We start from the raw sequence: 22,101 nt of genomic DNA, 5'->3' as shown, positions 1-22,101 counted from the left end.
GCTGTTTAAACAGGTGTGAGCTGCTCTAAGAGTCCTGGCGAGAAGGTTGTGGTTGGATTTGGTTTGCACGGTGCATGTGCTAGTGCTTCTCTGCCTTTGTTCTTCAACAATACCACCTGTATTTTTGTCAGAGGGGAGTGCAGTGAATACAGCATAACTTAAGGTAAAAGTTACAGGGAAATGTTAATGCATCTGAATCTTTTGAGTTAATTCTGAGGTCCTCCACCTGGACTTCACTACTCTTAGCAAATCCTGTTGAAAAATCTGCCTCCCTGAGAAGGTTCATGGTTTCAGTGGGGTTCTTGCTTGCACAGGGTAGCAAATCCCAGGCAGCCCGTGGAGCTACCTTTTATTCTACAGCCGTCCCTCCCCCAACTACACTCATCTGCAGGCCTTGAAACCCCTTCTGTCTCCTACCAAAACCAGTAATATCCTCTTGGATTTCATTGCAGAAAAGGAAACTTTGAGCAAGTCATAACTTTATTTAGTCATTGTGTGATAAGTCTAGGTGTGTTTATACAGAGGCCCCTCCAAAAGTCAGAATTACAAATGAAACGTCAGAAAGATGGATTTAAAATTGCTTAGAATTCCTGCATTACAGAAGTGTGTGCTAGGAAAACAAGGTAGAAAATTTGTCTATCTTCCCAGGTGATTATGTGAACCTTAATGCTAATTTAAGGGAACATAGTCCTGGGTTTTGTTGTGTTTGCAACTTTAACTGTGCAGCCATTATGGCACCTTACTGTTCAGCAGTATTAAATGATATGCTTTCCTGTCATAGCAAATAAATTACATTATATTTTGACCCATTTACAGACAGTCTTATGTTTTAGATCAACTTTCATATTTATTCTTACTTGCTAGATGATAATATTTAAAATCAAATCTCTATATGTATTTTGGAGTTAGTCTGTTTGTCAGTTTATTCAGGAACTCCTCCTAAAGCATAAGTCCTAGGATCACCAAATTTGGTATAAAGATTCCTCTTACCCTAACTTAAATCAAGGTCAGGGTTTTGTTGTGCCTGGAAAACAGGAAGTGCTGGGAATGGGACTATTTCCCATAATATGGAAAGGGAGGGGGCAAAGAGAGAAGGAATGCAAAAGGGAAGGATACAGGGGAGGGATGCGATACTGAATGCACCCACCAAAAGAGTGGTAGTAGGGCTGGGGCTCTGCCATTTGCCTACCAACACACCAGTAAGGAGCTCCCTTTCCCAAACCTGGAGCCTACCTGCCTGTGGAGAGCCTGCAGGCCGTGGGGGGAGGCCTTTGGAGGATGGGACAGCCCCCAGAGCCTGGACCCTCCCCTGACAGCAGGCTGTGGGGGGGGGGCAGCTGAAGTGGGAGATACCCTGGAGCCTCCCCGCGCCCCGACAGCCTGCAGGCTTCGAGGAGGGAAGCCCTTGGAGCCTCAGGCCCCCAGACAGCCTGCAGACTACAAAGAAGAGCCACTGAAGGGGGCAGCAGCCTCCAGAGTCTCACCCTCCCCCAGATGGCTTGTAGGCAGGGGGTGCTGAAGGCGGTGTTAGCCTCAGGAACTTGGTTTTCCCCACACCCACAGACAGCCCACAGGCTGAGAGGGAGGAAGTCCCTGGAGCCTTGCCTCACCTTCCCTACACCCAGGCTGCAGGGAGGTGCTGCTGGAGAGGGTGGCAGCCTCTGGACCATCATCCTTCGAGGCAGCCTGCAGTGTTCCATGGGGACAGCTGGCGGGGTGGCAGCAGAAGGTAGGATCCCCTGGAGCTTTGCTCCCCCCAACAGCTTGCTGGACAGGGGAGCCACTGGAGGGGGGGTGCTGAAGGGGAGGAAACCCCCAAAGCCTGGTCTTTTCCCTCCCCCCCCCCCAAGATAGGGGGCCAGCTGCAGGGAGGGAGCAGAACCTGGAGACTGGTTCCTTCTCAGACAGCCTGCAGGCCGGGGAGGGAGGTGCTGGAGGCTAGAGACAGCCCCAGGAGCCTTGCCCCCATCAGCTTTTAGGCCGCATGGGGGGTCTACTGGGGATGGGCAGCCCCCAGAACCTTCCCCCCCCCCCAAGCCTATAGGTCATAGAGGAGGTCACTGGAGGGGACAGCAGTCTCTGGATTCTGGTCCTTTCCATCCCAGACATCCTGCAGGCTGCATAGGGGGAAGCCTAAAATCCCCACCCCCAAGGCAGCCTGCAGGCTGTGGGGAGAGGCTTATGGAAGGGCCAGCAGCCTCTGGAGTATTAACCTGTCCCGTCCCCATCCCCAAGCAGCCTGCTGTGTTCCAGGGGAGGCAGCAGAAGGGGGAAGCCCTTGGAGCTTTGCCCCCCACCCAACAGCTTGCTGCAAGAGGAGCCACTGAGGGGGGAGACCACTGGATGCGGGGGGGGGGGCTGCTCAAGGGGATGAAGACAGGCTGCAGGGGGTCAGCTGTAGGGGGGAGTAGCACATGGAGACTGGTTCCTTCAGCCTGCAGGCTGGGGGCGGGACCCAGTTAACCATTCTTTACTTCCCATTCCCTTGTTGCAAACTGGGCTCCAGAATGACAGCCCTGCTGTCTGACTCTGGAACAGTACAGGAAGCAGGCACTGTAATCCAGTTATCTCCTCCTTATGGGGAAAGCTGGACCACAAGTGGCAGCTGTTGGAAGGGTAGAGGAATAGAAAACAAATTTGAAATACCTGGTTTTGGCAAATTGCTAAATTCTATGGCATCTTTGAATATTCCATGACCACATATTTGCAAGTCTAGAGGATCCTGACAGATGTGTATGTTTTATGCTGTCTGCGGGTTCAAGCAGGCATTGGCCTGCTACCTGTTTACATTTCAAGGTTATTTTCCTTAACCATAGAGATAAGAAATATAATTTCTTTTAAATGAAAACTCAAGATTTTTTTTAATCAATTTTTGCAGCAACATCTGAATTCTGTAGTCCCAGCAATCACTGAATACATAGATCTCTGTATGTAACTCATTCAACTGTTCACGGCTGCATTCTAATAGTAAAGAGTGCCTATGAACATTAATACATATCATTTTGTATTTGTTTACAGTAGCGTAATACGTATACCTGCATTAAACTGTAAAAGTAATAACTCCCAGTGACAGATTGAAAATTTCTCTTCCCCATTGTTTTGCTCTCCCTTTTGATTAGAAATTTAAAGCAAGTATGTAGCAGTCATGGAGAGTGAAGACATGGACAAGTTCCTCTCTTAATAAGCTGTGCTTTCCCTTTGGAGGCAAAGGAAGCAAATTGTGTCTGATTCTTAGGGATGTTAGGAAACAAGTAAATAGCTAATCGTATAGTCGATAGAATTTCTGTCGACTACACAATTAGTTGATAAGGGAGGAAGCCTCTGGGAGTTGGTCCTGGCTGCGACTCTGCTGTTTAAAAGTAGTAAGAGCTGGGTGGGCAGGCAGCCTGGCTCCTACTACATTTAAACTGCAGAGCTGCAGCAGGGATAGCCCTTGGATCCAGTGTGAGCCAGGACTGAGCCAGGCTTGCTCAGTCCAAGCTTGTGCCAGGTCCAGCAGCTGCTGTCTGTGGGCGGGTGCGTCAGCGGGGAGCTGGAACCCCCTGTGAACAGGGGCTGCTGCCGGAGTGGCCTCTGGGGCCAGCCCCAGCCACTATGAACAGGGCTGCTCCTTGTGATGCAGAGCAGCCTCTGCCTACGGCAAGCCTGGGCTCACTGTGGGCAGAGGCTGCTTCATGGCAGTCTCCCCTAGTCCCTCCTCCCCTACCTACACTGCTGCCTCTGGGGGAGGGAGGGCAGGCAGCACCACAGAGCCGTGCCGGGGGGGAACTGGCTTTTAAGCTGGCTCCCCCCAGCACCAGCTGCTGCTCCCCCGCCCTCTGAGGCAGCAAGTGGAGGGAGGGGAGATGTGAGTAGTCAACTATTTGCATTCATCCTTATTGGTGCTTGCCAGATTGTTTCTAGCTCTCTGGAGGAGGTGTTTTTTTTTTGTTTTTTTTTTAATAGACAAACTAAGAGACTGATTCTTTAAAAAAAAAAAAAAAAAAGTCACTGTCTGATGATATTTAGACGTACCTCAGAGGGCTGATTTGTAGTGTTTGATAGGTATAGAGTTTGACTGTGTGCGCACGCGCACGCTCATCCTGGAGATAAGGACAAAAATGGGAAACCTAAATAAATGAACTTGGGAGTGAAGCTGAATGCTCAACTCTTTCCTTGTTGCTGAGCATGACTGATCTGTTAGCAGTGGGCATTATCTGATATACTGAGTAGTTCATTGTCTTTCAGCAAAGCAGCAGAGATGTTGGAGTAGGGGAACAGCAGCAACTGTTACAAAAATAAGATGTGCTCTTTATTTTGAGTTTTGGCCAGCTTGATTTTAGTGAAGTGGAGGGCAACCTGCAGTCCATCTGGGGCCTGTGTGCGCTCCTCGACATTTTGTTCACCATTGTCCATTCTCAGGGCTGCCATATTCCACTGATTTCCATCTGCATAGTTTTTTCTTGTGGGTATTGCTAAAGGCCTTAAGAGCCCCCCACTACCAGAGCCCCACTGCACACAACCCCCTAAGCCTTCCCCAGCATCAGCTCCCAATATTAGCCCTATCTCCAGAATAAAGTAAGGGCACATGTAGTGAGATGCATGCTGACTGCACACAACATTGACTGTAAAACAGTGGTTCCCAACTGCTAGCTCGCTGCCGGGCCATGATGGCTCGGGGGGCCAAGGCTGGGGTACACCGCTCCCACTGGGGTTGTTGGGAGAGGCATGTCCTGCCGCACCTCTCAGCCAACCAGCACTAGGCAGAGGCAGGGTCTCCTCTCAGCTGCAGAAGAGCAATTCGGTGTACGGAGGGAAGGCTGCACGAAGCCCAGCATGGCAGCCACGACCCAGGCAGTGGCGTTCAGCTGGTGGCAGTGCAGGGCTGAGGGGGGCAGGGCTAGTACTGGGCAGCTCTGGAGATGGGGGCTCTAAGAAGTGGGGGGGCTGGGAGCAGGAGCTCTGAGACAAAGCTAATACTGGGGGGCTCTGGGGCAGGGCTAGTACTAGGGAGCTCTAAGAGGTGCCGGGCTGACACTGGTGGGGCACTAGAGCATCTGGGGTGGGGAGCTGGCACTGGGGGGGCAGGGCTAGTAGTGGGCGGCTATGGGGGCAGGGTTGGCACCAGGGGCTCTGGAGATAGGGCTAATACTGGGAGCTGACACTGGGGAGGGCTTGAGGTTGTGTGCAGTGGGGCTCTGGAAACAGGAGGCTGACAGTGGGGGGGGCCTGGTAGTGGGGGCCTCTTAAGGGGTGGGGACTGGTACTGGGGGGGGACTCTGAGAGCAGGAGGCTGGCACTTAGGGAAGTTGAGTGTGGGGGACTCTCGGGTCAGTGGCTGGTGTTGGGGAGTAGTGAAGGGTTGGGGGGGCTCCAGGGGTTAGGGCTGGTACTGAGGAACTCTGGGGGGTGGACCTTCTGAAAGATCAGTAACATTTTATTTCCATATTAGCATATTTGCATAATAAACATGTAAATCTGCAAACAACATTGCCAGTCCATCAAAAGCTTGTGAATGAGTTTTCCAGTCCGCAGTATAAAATAAATTTTGAACCGCTGCCGTAAAAGACGTGCACTTTTCTCTGCATCCAGTCATAAGTCTACTACAGTTCAATTGGCGCACCCTGTAAATTTTAGGTACAAAAGCACAGTTAAGAAAACTGCCCTATCTTGGGATATCATCTTGGTGATGAGAGTCTTAGAATGATAAAATACTAGGACTAGCAGGGACCTCGAGAGGTCATCGAGTCCAGTCTCCTGCCCTCATGGCAGGACCAAATACTATCTAGACCATCCTTGATAGACATTTACCTAACCTACACTTAAACATCTCCAGAGATGGGGATTCCACAACCTCCTCGGGCAATTTATTCCAGTGTTTGACTACCCTGACATTTTTACTAATGTCCAACCTAAACCTCCCTTGCTGCAGTTTAAGCCCGTTGCTTCTTGTTCTATCCTCAGAGGCCAAGATGAACAAGTTTTCTCCCTCGTCCTTATGACACCCTTTTAGATACCTGAAAACTGCTATCGTGTCCCCCCTCAATCTTCTCTTTTCCAAACTAAACAAACCCAATTCCTTCATCCTTCCTTCATAGGTCATGTTCTCTAGACCTTTAATCATCCTTGTTGCTTTTCTCTGGACCCTCTCCAATTTCTCTACATCTTTCTTGAAATGCAGTGCCCAGAACTAGACACAATACTCCAACTGAGGCCTAACCTGCACAGAGTAGAGTGGAAGAATGACTTCTCGTGTCTTGCTCACAACACACCTGTTAATGCATCCCAGAATCATGTTTGCTTTTTTTACAACAGCATCACACTGTTGACTCATATTTAGCTTGTGATCCTCTATAACCCCTAGATCCCTTTCTGCCATACTCCTTCCTAGACAGTTGCTTCCCATTCTGTATGTGTGAAACTGATTGTTCCTTCCTCAGTGGAGCACTTTGCATTTGTCTTTATTAAACTTCATCTGGTTTATCTCCGACCATTTCTCCAATTTGTCCAGATCATTTTGAATTATGACCCTATCCTCCAAAGCAGTTACAACCCCTCCCAGCTTGGTATCATTTGCAAACTTAATAAGCGTACTTTCTATGCCACTATCTAAATCGTTGATGAAGATATTGAACAGAGCCCATCCCAAAACAGACCCCTACGGAACCCCATTTGTTATACCTTTCCAGCAGGATTGAGAACCATTAATAACTACTCTCTGAGTACAGTTATCCAGCCAGTTATGCACCCACCTTATAGTAGCCCCATCTAAGTTGTATTTGCCTGGTTTGTTGATAAGAATATCATGCCAGACCATAACAAATGCCCTACTAAAGTCTAGGTATACCACATCCACCGTTTCTCCCTTATCCACAAGACTAGTTATCCTATCAAAGAAAGCTATCAGATTGGTTTGACATGATTTGTTCTTTACAAACCCATGCTGGCTGTTTCCTATCACCTTGCCACCTTCCAAGTGTTTGCAGATGATTTCCTTAATTACTTGCTCCATTATCTTCCCTCGCACAGAAGTTAAACTAACTGGACTGCAGTTTCCTGGGTTGCTTTATTTCCCTTTTTATAGATGGGCACTATATTTGCCCTTTTTCTGTCTTCTGGAATCTCTCCTGTCTCCCATGATTTTCCAAAGATGATAGCGAGAGGCTCAGATACAGGCAGTCCCCGACTTACGCACTTACGAACGGGGCTTTCTCGCCCCGGAGGTCGAGGTAGCGGATTGCTACCTGCAAGCTCCTGGGCGAGAGATCCCCGTTCGTAAGCTGCTCCGGTGCCCCTGGTCTGCTGGAGACCGTCTCCAGCAGACCAGGGGCACCGGGCGGGTTCCCGCGCTTCTAGAGCAAAGCCTCAGAAGCGCGGGAACCCGCCGCTGCTGCCACTTCAGTCGCGGTGCCTGTGGTCTGCTGGGGACCGTCCCCAGCAGACCACAGGCACTGGGACTGAAGCCGCAGCCGCGGGGGGTCCCGCGCCTCTGAGGCTTTGCCAGAGCAAAGCCTCAGAGGCGCGGCACCCCGCTGCCGCTGAGGCTCTGCTCCCGTATCCCTGGTCTGCTGGGGGTGGGGGGGCGGCTACTGTGCCCCCCCCCCCAGCAGACCAGGCTTTTGTTTTGGACCCTGGAGCAGAGCAGCTGGGGCGCTGCCGATTGGTCCTGCAGCGCCCTCTGGGCACTACTGGACCAACCCGGCAGCACCCCAGCTGCTCTGCCCCAGGTCCTGATTCAGCCGCTGCTGGTCAGTTTCAGCAGTGGCTGAATCAGGACGCCTGGGGCAGAGCAGCTGGGGTGCTGCTGGGTTGGTCCAGTAGCGCCGAGGAGCGGTGCTACTGGAGCAACCCAGCAGCACCCCAGCTGCTCTGCCCCAGGTGTCCCCAAGTCAGCCGCTGCTGAAACTGACCAGTGCTGACTACAGGAAGCCCGAGGCAGAGTTGCTCTGCCCCGGGCTTCCTGGAATCAGCTGCTGATCAGTTTCAGCAGCAGCTGACTTGGGGAAGCTTGGGGTTCTTAAGTTGAATCTGTATGTAAGTCAGAACTGGCGGTCAGTTTCAGCAGCGGGTGAATCTGGACGCCAGTTCCGACTTACATACAGATTCAACTTAAGAACAAACCTACAGTCCCTATCTTGTACGTAACCCGGGGACTGCCTGTACCTCCTCTATCTGCTCCTTGAGTATTCTAGGATGCATTTCATCAGGCCCTGGTGACTTGCAGGCATCTAACTTTTCTAAGTGATTTTTAACTTGTTCTTTCTTTATTTTATCTTCTAAACCTACTGCGTTTTCACTAGCATTCACTGTGTTAGGCATTGCATTCCGTCATCAGATTTCTCGGTGAAGACTGAAACAAAGAAGTCATTAAGCATCTTTGCCATTTCCAAGTTTCCTGTTAACTGTTTCTCCCTCCTCATTGAGCAGTGGGCCTACCCTCTCCTTGGTCTTCCTGTTGCTTCTAATGTATTTATAAAATTCTTGTTTCCCTTTATTCCTGTAGCTAGTTTGAGCTCATTTTGTGCCTTTGCCTTTTTAATCTTGACCCTGCATTCCTGTGTTGTTTGCCTATATTCATCCTTTATAATTTATCCTTCTTTCCATTTTTTTATAGGACTTCTTTTTTATTTTTAGATCATGCAAGATCTCGTGGTCTTTTGCCATATTTTCTCTCTTTCCAAATTCCTACGCGGCAGAATACCTTGCTTTTTGGACCCTTAAGAATGTCCCTTTGAAAAACTGCCAACTCTCCTCAGTTGTTTTTCCCCTCAGTCTTGATTCTCATGGGACCTTACCTATCAGCTCTCTGAGCTTACCAAAATCTGCCTTCCTTAGAATTGTGAACTCTATGATTTCATGATCACTTTAACCCAAGCTGCCTTCCACTTTCAAATTCTCAACCAGTTCCTCCCTATTTGTTAAAATCAAATCTAGAACAGCTTCCTCCTCCCCTCCCCCCGTAGCTTTTTCAACCTTCTGAAATAAAAAGTTGTCTCCAATGCAGTCCAAGAACTTATTGGATAGTCTGTGCCCCGCTGTGTTATTTTCCCAACATATATCTGGATAGTTGAAGTCCCCCATCACCACCAAATCTTGGGCTTTGGATGATTTTGTTAGTTGTTTAAAAAAGCCTCTTCCACCTGGGTAGGTGGCCTGTAGTAGACTCCTAGCATGACATCACCCTTGTTTTTTACCCCTTTTAGCCTAACTCAGAGACTCTCAGCACTTCCGTCTCCCATGTCCATCTCCACCTCAGTCCAAGTGTGTACATTTTTAATATGTAAGGCAACACCACCTCCCTTTTTTCCCGTCTGTGGCCCAATGAGGTGAAGGAGGACCACTCATGCAGCCCACTCACTAGCCTATCTGGCCCATCACTGTTTTAGTGGACACGTAGCCCAAATTTTTCTTTTTTACGCATGTGTCTAACTCCCTCAAAAGTTAATAAGTTACATCTGTATAAATAAACTATAATCTGTTTGTAACAATAGTGTAAGTATCAGATTTGTTTTCATATTAATTTGTATGCGTTTTTCAGACTGCACCAGGATTCAGACATCTCTGGGGCTGGCTCTGATTCTGACATCCACAAACATAAGAAAAAAAAGAAGAAAAAGAAGAAACATACAAAGAAATCTGAGGACTTTATTGGTAAGAGGCCATTAAAAATTAATGGGATTTCTATTTTTTCAAATAAAGAAAAAACATTTAAAGCCTTTTAAGTGCTACATATAACACATACAGTACATTACATCTTCCAGACACCAAGCAACTCAGAAATGTTGGATAATTTCTTTAGTTTAGTATATTTGTGAAATAAAATATACCAGATTAGTGTGTTTATTTACCCTGGGTTTTTCATTTAGGCAGTTGCTTTCATCAGCATGTTTGTTACAAGAAATTGTGGTGCATCAATTAGGGAGGGGAAGAAAAGCAGTATTTCTATGGTTTATTCTGCCTATGCCAAGCCTACTTAATTTAAATATTTGTGCCTTTTTTTTTCTGAGCACAGTTAATATTTTTATACTAATTTATGTCCCTTATTGCGGGGGAGGGGGAGGGTGAGGAAGTCCATGAAATTATGTAATCCAGTAAATCTTGACCAACAAAGTCTCTGCACAAATCCATTTGTCATATAAAAAACTATTGATGGCTTAGTTTACCTATAATTATCATGTGGGAAATCAAATTCTAATTCCTCTCTTCTTTCCTGAGCAGGGAAGTGGGAGGAAAGCCTTACGTTGCTCTGTAATAACTCCTCTGGCCATGTTGGAACCATTGGTGACCCCTGGCATAAGAGAATGGATAGCACTATGTTGTAATTAGTGAATCTCATAAATAAAAAAGATGAAGGAAATAAGAGTGGATAATTTAAATAAAAATAACTTAAATCGCCCACTCTAATCTTGTTTTAAATCAGCAAGTAGGAACCCTTGACACATTATATATTTTAACCTTATTTCACATTTGTGACTGGGCTTGGACCTATGAGTCCTGAGTTCTATTCCCACCTTAGTCACTGGTCTGCTAGGTGACTTTGGATACCTTATCTGTAAAGTGGGGAGAATGATGGTTATATCTTTTGTCAAGTGCTTTGAAGTCTACTGATAAATGTTGTATAAGACCTAGTTAATTGTACTTTTTGGTTACTTTCCTAGATAAAGGTGTTCTGCCTCTTTGATTAGTATAACAATTAAAACATACTGATTTGCAGTTGGATTTTACACTAACTTCGATACTTTTGCTAAACAGCAGGATACACTTTATATATACATATTTAAGAAAGTCTATAGCTTAATATGTACATATCAGGTTTTTAATTTTTGTTAGAAAATGGTAAAAAGCTCATTACCATATTCTTTGTATCAAACTGTTTTTGGGTGGAATTAAATATACTAATTTTTTTGTTAAATACAACTAGTGTAAATGAGCTGGATATATAAAGTTCACATGTAAAAATATAAAATCACTAAGAACTGATTTTCTGAGACACAGGAAATATTAACTAAAGTTAATAACTATTACTGGTCACTGTGGACTAGATTTAGGCACCTAAAGATACAGATGGGGGAGCTCCATGGGATTTTAAGAAGCTCATAAGGACAAGGTAGGACTGTAATGCCCATTAATTTCATTAGCTTCAGGGGGTAGCCAAGTTAGTCTGTCACAGGAAAAAAAAAACAAATGGTCTGGTAGCACTTTATAGACTAACAAAACATGGAGATGGTATCATGAGCTTTCGTGGACACAGTCCACTTCTTCAGATGACCAGAGTTATGAGTTCAGGATGTACAGACCCACTATAAAGTGCTACCAGACCATTTGTTGTTAATTTCATTGTCTGTTAATTTCAATGGGAGTTGGATGCCCAACCTGCTTAGGTACTCTTGAAATTCCATTAAGCCACTTTCTGCAACATTAGGCCTAAATACCTTTGAAAATTTGGCCTGTTGTCCATGTTGTTATGATGAGTAGATCTTGTCCTTTTACTAGCTGGCTTTTATTTATAGAGTAGGCAAGAAAAACAAGCTTTCTTGCTTTGTCAGCTCCCTTTCAGTTTCTCAATTTTCAATTAACTAGTTCAAATGAAGAAAATATTCTCTCTGCATGTGCTACCTAAACTGAAAATAATTAAGGTAAAAACTTTTCTGCATAACAGAAACTGAAAGTACCGATACTTGGAAAAATATGAAACACTCCATTGCAAAGACTGAAAATAATAGCTATTTAATGCAATACATAGTTGCAGGGCTTGTGTTGGGCACAAAAGAAAGCTATTTTCTTTCTTGTTCTGTATATAATTTAAAAAGCAGTATATTTTCTTTCTTGTTCTGTATATAATTTAAAACTTGAGGGCTCATTGATACACCATATTTTTATTTAAAGTATTTCAATAGATTATAGTAAATTGAGGCCTTAATATAAGTTGTAAATTTCATATTTAATTTAATATAGAAATCTGACTTTAAAAAAAAAACAAAACAGTTTTTACCCACTCGTTTGTAAATACAGGTTGAACCTCTCTAGTCTGGCACCCTCAGGACCTGACCAGTGCCAAACCAGAGAATTTGCTAAACCATGGGAAGTCAACATTTTCTAGCAGCATTACCAACATTTTCACTGCATAGTGGGCTCTTAGAAGACATTTAGGGTGAAATAGAGCTAAATAACAGAGCCAGGGCGTATGGCTGTAAATAAACTTTATGGGACTCTGAGAATCTTGGCCACACTTATAAGTGGACATCTGGCTGGCTAAAATAATGCCGGACCACGTATGGTGCTGGACTAGAGAGATTCAACCTGTACAAGAAACCATGCAAGGAGAAGGACAAAGATAGTCAGGAGTGTACCACACACATGGTCTCTGCTCCAATGCGGTTATAAATTAAGGAAGACTTAAGACGGGACACACTGGAAACCTTCCTGTGGGGATGTATTAGTTGTTTCATTGATTACTGTATAAACTCAATTAAAGGCCCTTGCAGAAGTAGCTTGGCTCTTAATTCTCTTTATCTTAATATTTGAAATTACTTCATAAATCTGTATTGATATTATCACCATATTGCAGTTAGAAAAATTGAGGCCTAGAGGTTAAATGATTTGCCCTGATCCTTGCAGCAAGTCAGACACACAGCTGGGACTTGAATCCATATCTGATTCCTAGTCCGGTGCTCTGTCCAATGGGACTTTTACTTTCTTGGTACTTGTATGAAGATAAACTAGTAGTTTGACAAATTAGAATTAGAGGAGTTTTTCATGCAGAGGGGTGGCATGGTCAAATACACATGGATGGAGGAGTTTAAAAAGGTATTGAAACTGGGATAATTAGTTGGTGGAGAATTTGAAATGTAGGTATGGGTGGAATTGTGAAAGGTAATTGGAGAACCAGTGAAGGAATTCAGAGAGGGCAGTAATTCTGATAAATCAGGAAGATTATTTGGAAACTGCATCTTGGACATATTAGGAAGGAATGAAATAGGGAGAGAAAATTTCAGTACTCAAGACTGGATATGATGCTATGTGACTTCCAGGGTACATATAGATATGTTTATCTGTCTGAAGGAGAAATGCAAATTCAGAGCTAATTTGCATATCTTCCAATCTCATTACTGGAAGAGGTTTTTTCCGAAGTGAAAGCAGTTTTGAAAAAGGGGGGGATCTTTCGGGGGGAAAAAACCCATCTAAACTGCTTTCACTTTGGAAAAAACCTTCCGATAATGCGATCGGACGACGGTATGCAAATTAGCTCTGAATTTACATATCTTCTTTCGACAGACGAACGTAGTCTTAGATGTACCCCAAGATACAGATTAGTAGCATTGCAATAAAGCATATTATTAACAATGAGTCACTTCATTAGAAAAACATTGCCCCAGTAACGATTTGTTTAACAAATCAGCATTCTTAGTATAATCAAAATAATGCTAGTTTATGATAAGTGGGTTTTAACATTGAAATACTTTCTATTTCAGCTACAGACCTACCTTTTCATAAGAACCATGGATACACAGTCATTAAATCTTCAGATGGCAACTTTGCATACACAGATGAAACCAGATGGAAGGTATGTTAAATTTCTGTGATTGTTTCATTTTGAGCATAGTAATTAACTGCTGTAAGCTTTTTACCTTCGTGCACATTCAATCCAAATCTCTCCCCTATTTTTATTAACATGAGATCAATTTCACATCTCCCAAATAGAACAAAAAATACAATCCTAATTTATATTCTAAATGTAATCCATGTTGGACTCTCCCCAGCTGCTCTCATTTAACACCAACATATATGGTTTTGAATTAGGGTTGTTGTTTTTTAAACCTTTTGACATCAGTAGTAGATGTGAGGAACCACCAGATAGCTATCATTGTTTAAAAATTAAGTTCTTGATAACATTGTCTTGTTTAAAATAACTATTTCTTGTGAAAATGTTCATAAACTAATTATTTAGTACCACTGTTAGAGCAGAGGAATTTATTGTTCCAGATATCCATACATCAGATATGTATAGTAGCAGATTATTTTCCAAGCCTGTTGTTTATTTTTACTTGTATTGCTGTAGATTGGTATAGTTTAAAAGAGTGACTTTCAAAAACTGAGCTCAATTGCTAAACATAAGGCTCTTTTACAGTTAGTATAGACTCTGGGTTCCCCTACCTCCATTCTTTACCTTCCATACCTGGAGGAAGGCAAGGGATGGAGCTTGGGGCATCATGCCCAGCGGTAGGATGGTGGGTCTTGGCTTTTGCCCGATGCAAGGCACCTGACAAGACTTCTGCCACGTGCAAGCCTCAACCTCTTCACCTTGCCACAGGGCAGTAGCCGTAAGTCCCTGTAGGCATTTCCTGCTCTCAAACTTCTGAAAATTATTTTATGCCTCTGGGAGGATCAGTAAACTTGGCCATCCCTGGCTTACCACAACAATTTGCTACTCACTAACATCCTCTTTTTGTCCTATGACTGCAAAGGTGATAACAAGCCATTCTGTATTTATGCTAAACAATCTGTTCTACCTTGCATTGAGCTGTGATACTCAGGCCAAGTCTACACTGGTACTTTACAGCTTTGTAACTATCTGGTTTAGGGGTATGAAAAAACCAGCACCCCTCAACTCGGGGTGTCCAACATGCTAGCTGCTAGCCAAATGTGGATATTTGGCCGGTTAAGTGTGTCTAGTTAGCTATGCTTCAGAACTGTTTAGAAACCACGGGCCCCAAGTGCAGCAAGTTACAGCGCTGTAAAGCACCAGTGTGAACCAGGCTACAGTGCTAGGAACGCTGTTAGATGCTCCCCTCATGGAGGTGGTTTACATAGAGAAAGCTCTTTCCCAGCACTCGTTACTCGTTCCATGGCCACACTTTCATTTTAAAATGCTGCTGCAGCAGCACTTTAAACTGTTAAGTGTAGACCAAGCCTCAAAGTGTCTTTCCCAGACTTGAAGAGCTCTGTATGGTTCCAAAGCCTGTCTCACATTAACAGAAGTTAATCTAATAAAATATTACCTCACCCACCTTGACTGTGTTAACACTATGCAGATCATAGCGACCAGGCTGTATCAACACAGCCCTGTCACCAAAAGCACACATGAATACTGTTTGTCAGCACTTTTGCTGACCAAACACTTCTAGCTCCCACAAGCTGCTTTTGTTTCGTTGACTGGAGAGTGCTCTTGCCGACAAAGCAGTGTTCAGTCTTGCATTTGTGGCAAAACTTTGGAGGGGTTGGGGAAGCACCTATGAATGGCAAGTTTTTTGTCAGTCAACTGCAAGTATAGACAAAGCCCTTGTCTCCTTGAAATCTGGAACCAACAAGGCTACAACTTCCATGTATACACCAATTGATCATAGTACTTACCCAGGATTTTGGGCTTTTTCTCTTCACTAGTGCAGCAGGGTAAAGTAGCAGCCGAATTATACTGGTTTTATAACAATTGTGATCTTGCCAATTTGTTTTCCTCTCTTATAGGTGAGTGAAAAGTAATCCTTGCAGAAAAAACTCACTAGCCACAGGCAAGTTGCATTTGTCAATCCTCAGTATCTTTTATGTCCTTGGCAATTGGTGAGGGTGACCCTGTTGGTAACAAATAGTGGACTGACAATGCATATAACTGAGGTGAAAAATTAGTAACATATTGCCGACTCGATTATGCAGACTGTTGGCAATGTTATTCTGGGATAGGTAACAAGTGAAATTCCATATTTCAAAAGTTGTTGTATTATTAACGCACAAGAAGAAATTCCTTTAAACTTGGTTTAAATTATGGTGATCTGCTAGTCTTTCTGTTGGAACGACTCTTCATTTGTTTTAAAAAAGCAGCCGTTTCTAGGGCTACGGGTAAACAGGCCTTACGCTAAGGCAGGGGTGGGGAACCTCAGGCCCAGGAGCCAGGTGTGGCCTCCTGCTTGCCTGGATCCAACCCCCAAGGCTCAGGGCTCCCCTCCCAGCCTGCTCCTGCACTCTCCCTCCCACTCAGACCCCACACTCCAAGCCTGCTTCCTGGCAGCCCCCTCCCACACACTGAACCCCTCATTTTTAGCCTCACCCCAGAGCCTGGGGGGGGGCACAAAATCTACTAGCTTGGGACCCCCTAGATTCCCCACCTGTGCACTATGGCTTTGTCTACACTAGCATTTTTGTTGGTCGGGGTGTGTAAAAACACCTTTGATAAACAAGCTTCAGCAACAAAAGTGCTGGAGTGGACAGCATAGTCAGTGGAAGACCATCTCCTGCTGACAGTTACCACTGTCAGCACTCAGGGATGGTTTAGTTATGCTAGCAAGAGAGTTCTCATGCCAATATAGAGCAGCTACATGGGAGACCTTGCTGTGCCACTGTAAGGTCTGTAGTGTAGACATAACCTTAAAGTAGCATTCTGCATTGAAAAGTCACTTCAGGACAAGAGATGGAGGGTAATTGTAGAGGGAGAAACTATTAGTAATGGAAAAAGTATTTGGGGGGCTCACACTATCCAGAAATATTTCAATGAGGATATTGGATGCAGAGTATTTGTAGATCTTGATATCCAGAGGCTGTTCCTAAAATGCAGGTAGTAGCCACCGTTTCCTCTCTTCTTTGGCATGAGAATTTGATCAACTGCAGATTTCCATGCTACTATGTAAATTCTAGTAAGCCATGTCTGTCCTGCCAAGGAAGTGAAGCAGTAGCAATAGCAATATGGCTCTTTATATTAATTTGAAAAACTCTTGTGTATATACACGCTGGTAGGCACCACAGACACTTTTTAAAGGTGGTATTTCCTATACCCAGGAACTAACAAGCATCTCCCAGCATAGATTGAGAAATGTGGCCTTTTTAATGGGAAAAGTGTAGGTGCAGTCCTTGCTGTTCCAAAGCCTCTATCTTCCTATTTTAGATAAGAAAATAGAAGGCAGAACATAGAAGAAAAATTATAATCAGATTTTAAAAGGATTTTCTCTTTACTGAATGTGAGTTGGCCAGCAGGTGGCAAACTTGGTACAGTAGATACAAGAAAAATCTCTGGTAAGGAAGCAAGTGTGTGTTAAATAAATCACTGAGCACATTGCTTTTGTGTGTTGGAATTATTGTGGTATAGAGCAGAAATGTTGTTACAGTAACAAGGCATAAACAAAAAAAATCCTTTTAAATACTGCCCTGTATAGTAGGGAAGAGGATACTGTTGTGATGACAGTGCTGTGCAGAGTAACCTGTTAAGTCTGAGGAAGTGAGACTTGAAGTCAGTTGGCTTTATTTAGACTGTAGAAAATATGAGATAATACAAAGCGTCAAGCATTTTCTGAGATCTCAGATATGGAGCTGACTGGAAATCAAACCAAGCTATCGAGCTAATTAGCTGATGGTACAAGTACACGAGTACAAGACGAGAGTAACAGAAATTTAAGGAGCCATTATCCTTGGTTAGGATCTTGTCAGATTTCATAAACTAGATGGCTGAAACTGGCTAGTGATTGAGCTAGAGGCTTAAAAAAATCCAGCTGCTAGATAAAATAGAAATTTTGACTTTGAGTGGCATCTCTCTCTTCCCCTTCCCCCCCCCCCCCCCATTCTTAAATCAGTGCCCTGTCAAGCTGCTGGAGGTGTCATTTTTGGGGGGGACAGCTGACCATATTAGGCAATTAATGTTAGGAGTATATTGGCCAAATTCCAACCAGGTTTGCCTACTTAGGATTAGAGATGTAAGTGACTAGTCGACTATCTGATAAGCATATGCTTATTGGATAGCCAGCTAGTGACTCAACTAGTCGCTTCCCCCTCTTGATGCCTCTATCAGAAGCAGCAGGAGCTGGTGCTGGGGGGGGAGCTGGCTTAAAAGTCAGTTCTCCCCAGCACCGTCTCCGAGCAGGGGGCAGAGGCACAGCGGGGAACTGGCAACGCTTCTGTCTTTGAAATATAGTGAGCGCAGGGCTTTTGCTACACTTCAAAAGCAAAGCGTGCAGGGAGCACGGAGCCAACGGGGTCTCAAGCAGTCCCTTGGTGGCCCCACGCTCCCCACAGTGTTTCCACCTTTGATATATAGCAAGAGCCAGCAGGGCTGTCACTACATTTCAAAGGTGGAGGCGCCCTTATCGACTAATCGAATAATCAATGCAAATTCCATTGACTGTTCAATTAGTTGATTAAACTAAATTTAACATCCCTACCTAAGATTACCCATTTGCTGTTTAAGGTAGGCACTATACTGTGAAACTCAACCTTACAAGTAGAGGATAGAGTAGGTTGCAGGTCAGTTTTGGAATCTTTCTGTTTAAAATGATATGGAGCACCTGCAGGTTCAGGTTTTAACTGTCATTAAGAAACCAAAACAGGATTCTCGACATAGTAAAGAGGTTTTTACCTGGTACAACCACTGCTGGAATACTTGGTGCAGTCCTGGTGCTCATACGTCAACATGAATGTTGAAAAATTGCAAAAGGTTCAAAGAAGAGCCGTGAGAATGATTAAAGGACTAGAAACATGCCTTCTAGTGTTTGAGCTCAGTTATTTAAAGGGTAGGTTAGTGGGTGACTTGCCTACAGTCTGTCTCCATGGGAAACATTTAGGCTATATCTATACAGCGTCTGCAAAAGCCTATGCAAATGAAGCGCAGCTTAGCACATTACCACGCTTTATTTGCATAATTAGGAGTCGTTTTCGTGCAAGAGTTTTTTGACCAGAAAGGCACCGTCTACATAGTACCTTTTTGTGCAAATACCCCCTCTTGCGCAAGAGCTGTTCTTCCTGGGAAAAAATGAGGAAGTACGGCTCTTGCGCAAGTGCGGGGGGGGGTTTGCACAAAAACCTCTTGAGCAAAATCAGCTTCTAATTAATTATGCAAATGAAGCATGGCAATATGCTAATCCGCACTTCATTTGCATAAGCTTTTGCGGAAGAAGGAAGCTGTATAGACATAGCCTTATAGTGGGCTCTTCAGTCTGACAATGATAGGTATAATATGATCCAAGAGCTGGTCTTTGAAACTGGACAAATTCTGACTGGAAATAAGGTGCACTTTTTTAACTATAATAGTAACTCCTGGAACATTTTACCAGGGATCATGGAGGATTCTCTATCACTGAACTTTTAAATCAAAATTGGATGTTTTTCTAAAATGTGCTCTAGGAATTATTTTGGGGAAGTTCTGTGGTCTGTGTTATTTAAGAGATCAGACTGAATTTTCAGAGTCTGGTCTTGGAATGTGAATTTGTGTTGAAATTTCATTTCAAGATGACACTTCTTTCTCTTGTCTTTCAGGTTCAAAGTGTGTTAATGGAAGCCATCTCTACAATTTAAATTATATTTATAACAGAACAATTAATTCTTCAATTCATCATTGGTGCTTCAGAATACTGTACAGGATTTTACCGTGGAAGAACTTTTTTTAGTTTTTACCTTGAGACTTTTTTTTAAAATTTACTCGTAATCCAAAAGGAAACTTTCTACAACTGCTGAACATTGTAAATATTGTAACATTGTATTGAACATTGTAAATATCACACTGAAAATAATGCCCTGGAATAGAACATCTCAAATGCTGCTTAATTACAGACTCAGGTTGATTATGTGTTATTCATGTAATGTTACTCCACATTAGACTTCTGGTGCAAGTGACTAGAAAACTCAACTGACAGTCTGTATGTTTAATTTAAAAACTTATTTAAAATTTCACAAGCTCTCAAATAACTAGAATCCTCTCTGATGTCTGACACTAGAAACTAATTTGCTTCACATTTTAGTTGTACTCAAGCTTTGAAGAAAAACTTACTGAAAGTTCTGGTTTAGAACTTTGTGAAACATACCACTCAGCATACACAGTTCTGAATGTATCTCCACAACTATTTGTATACCTTTCCATATGTTTGTTACTTTTTTTATAGTGTCACTTGTCTAATTGGTCTCAGTTGTCTGTTTTGTCTCTAAGTTACAGAAAAACTCATACTGTGATTTTTATTTTTATTATTAAATGCTATCAAACTGTGATACTTATAATTCACTGGTCCTGCATCAGGAGATGGAGTGGGGAAGCTGTATTAAATACAGTTCATCTGTATAATCTGTCTGGTTTATACAAGCTGTGTTGTTCAGAGATGTCTTAAGTTGATCTTTGTTTTTTTTAAAGATAAAGCACTTGCCCCACTGTAAATATATAGCATGTAAAATTTATATAGTATATAAATACATGAAAGTCAAAAGAGCTTTTTACACTGTTTACTCCTTGAGTTGTTTGTTCAACTTCTGCCTATTAGAACTGTGCACCGAAGGGCTGAAAAGCTTAATTGCATGTCTGCCTTACATGTCAGTGACAAAAGGGGTGTGGTCAATGCTCAACTATACTTTGTCTTTAAATGATTGACTAATGTTACAGGGCTGGGATGAATTCTTCCATTTTCCACCAAATTTATCCTCTCCTCCTCCTTCATGGAAGGCCTTAAGACAGAGCTTAAGACCATAAGGAGGTCAAACCAAAGGTCCTTCTAGCCCAGTATCCTGTCTTCTGATAGTGGCCAATATCAGGTACCTCAGAGGGAATGAACAGAACAGGTAATCAAGTGCTCCATTCCCACCATTCTAGCTAAGATCTATTGCTGGACTTATCCTCCATGACGCTAGCCAACTTTTTTTTTTTAAACCCTGTTAAAGTCTAGGCCTTCACAACATCCTCTGCCAAGGGGCTCCACAAGCTGACTATGCCTTGTGTGAAGAACAACTTCCTTTTGCTTCCTTTTCCACTGCCAAGATACCTTTTTTTTTTTTTTTAAGATGAAGTGACCACACAGTATTCAAGATGTGAGTGCACCATGGATTTATATAGAAGCAATAGGATAGAGAATATCTCTAATGATTTCTAACATTATTTGCTTTTTTGCTGCTGCACATTGAGTGGAGGATTTCAATTAACTAGCCCCTGTGACTTCAAGATCTGAGTGGTAACAGTTTATACATATAGTTGGGATTGTTGTCCAATATGCATTAATTAAAATTATCTGCCATTTATTTTGTTGCCCAGTCACCTTGTTTTGTGAGAATCTTTTGAAGCTCTTCACAAACTGCTTTGGACTTAACTATCTTGAGCAGTTTTGTATCAACTGCAAATTTTGCCACCTCACTATTTACCTTTTTTCCAGATCATTAAAGAAATGCTGAGTAAGACTGGACACCTAGGAGGCACCACTATTTTTCTCTCTCCATTCTGAAAAAGAAAGTATTCCTATCCTTTGTTTCTTATTTTTTAACCTGTTCTCAATCCATGAGAGGGTCTTCCCTCTTTTATCCCATGATGGCTTACTTATGCTTAAGAGCCTTTGATGAGGCTTTCTGGAAATCTGCTATATCCACTGGATCCCCTTTGTCCACATGCTTGTCAGGAATACACTTTTGCCTACCTGCACTTTCCCTGTGTCAACAGGTCATGTAGTTACATGAAGTAACAGCACAGTCGTGAGAAAGTAAAGTTGTAGCTGTGTGGTTTTGGTCTCCACTCTTCTCCACTAAGGACCTTTGCCTTAGGACAGGGCCTCTCCTTGTCAGGAACAACTACTGTGCTCATCACTCTTCTCTTTTATGTTTGCTGTAAATTCAGTTACTTGTTTAGGCAGAAAAGGCTGGAATTTTAGTTTTTCAACATCACTAATCTAGGATGAAGTTTTACATTCGAGAACCTTTGAAAAATATTTAAATAGCATATTTGAGATATTTAATAAACTATAAATTTGCCTTTGACCAGGTCCCAAATATAGCTTGCAGAGAAAAATTGAGCAGTCTTACTCTGTTCATGTAAAAAATAGACCTGCTTTTCCTGAAAGATTCTGGATGAGCAGAGAATTAGTAGGTATAAACAGGCATTAAGCAACTGACACCTGATGGAAGAAAGTGATTTTTGTTGAGACTAAAGTTTGCTTTGCATGAATTTGAGTTTAATATAAACACATAGGTGAAGGAGATATTACATCTTTAATATGTACTCTACCTTTCTAGTTAAAGGCCGACAACTTTGAGATCAAGGAGGCTGTAACTCATCTCATGCATTGCCATGTCTGAAAAGTATTTAGAACTTTACTCTTGCTTTGGATACACCTACATTTTCCTTTTCTGTGCCTCTTATTTGATTAAAGGAAAAGAGAGAGTGATTCATCTCTGCACCCTATCAAA

General features: G+C 43.2%; 1 protein-coding gene across 3 annotated transcripts in view; it reads left to right on the top strand.

The window, feature by feature from the left end:
* Positions 1 to 20,148, top strand: part of USP42 (ubiquitin specific peptidase 42) — a 48,137-nt gene extending 27,989 nt beyond the window's left edge. For 2 of the 3 annotated variants that reach the window (XM_089782319.1, XM_075899489.2), the window contains exons 16-18: positions 9,518 to 9,630; positions 13,452 to 13,543; positions 19,207 to 20,148. In XM_089782319.1, the coding sequence (XP_089638445.1) occupies positions 9,518 to 9,630; positions 13,452 to 13,543; positions 19,207 to 19,245 (244 nt within the window). In that variant the 3' untranslated portion in view covers positions 19,246 to 20,148. Of the gene's footprint in view, positions 1 to 9,517; positions 9,631 to 13,451; positions 13,544 to 15,441; positions 15,486 to 19,206 lie in introns of all 3 variants that reach the window. The other variant, XM_075899490.2, reaches the window with a different exon arrangement.
* Positions 20,149 to 22,101: the final 1,953 nt, after the last annotated feature.

Source organism: Pelodiscus sinensis, chromosome 15, assembly GCF_052426305.1.
Source record: "Pelodiscus sinensis isolate ZL-2025 chromosome 15, ASM5242630v1, whole genome shotgun sequence".
NCBI classification, from domain to species: domain Eukaryota; kingdom Metazoa; phylum Chordata; order Testudines; family Trionychidae; genus Pelodiscus; species Pelodiscus sinensis.
This window is presented reverse-complemented; position numbering and strand designations above follow the sequence as displayed.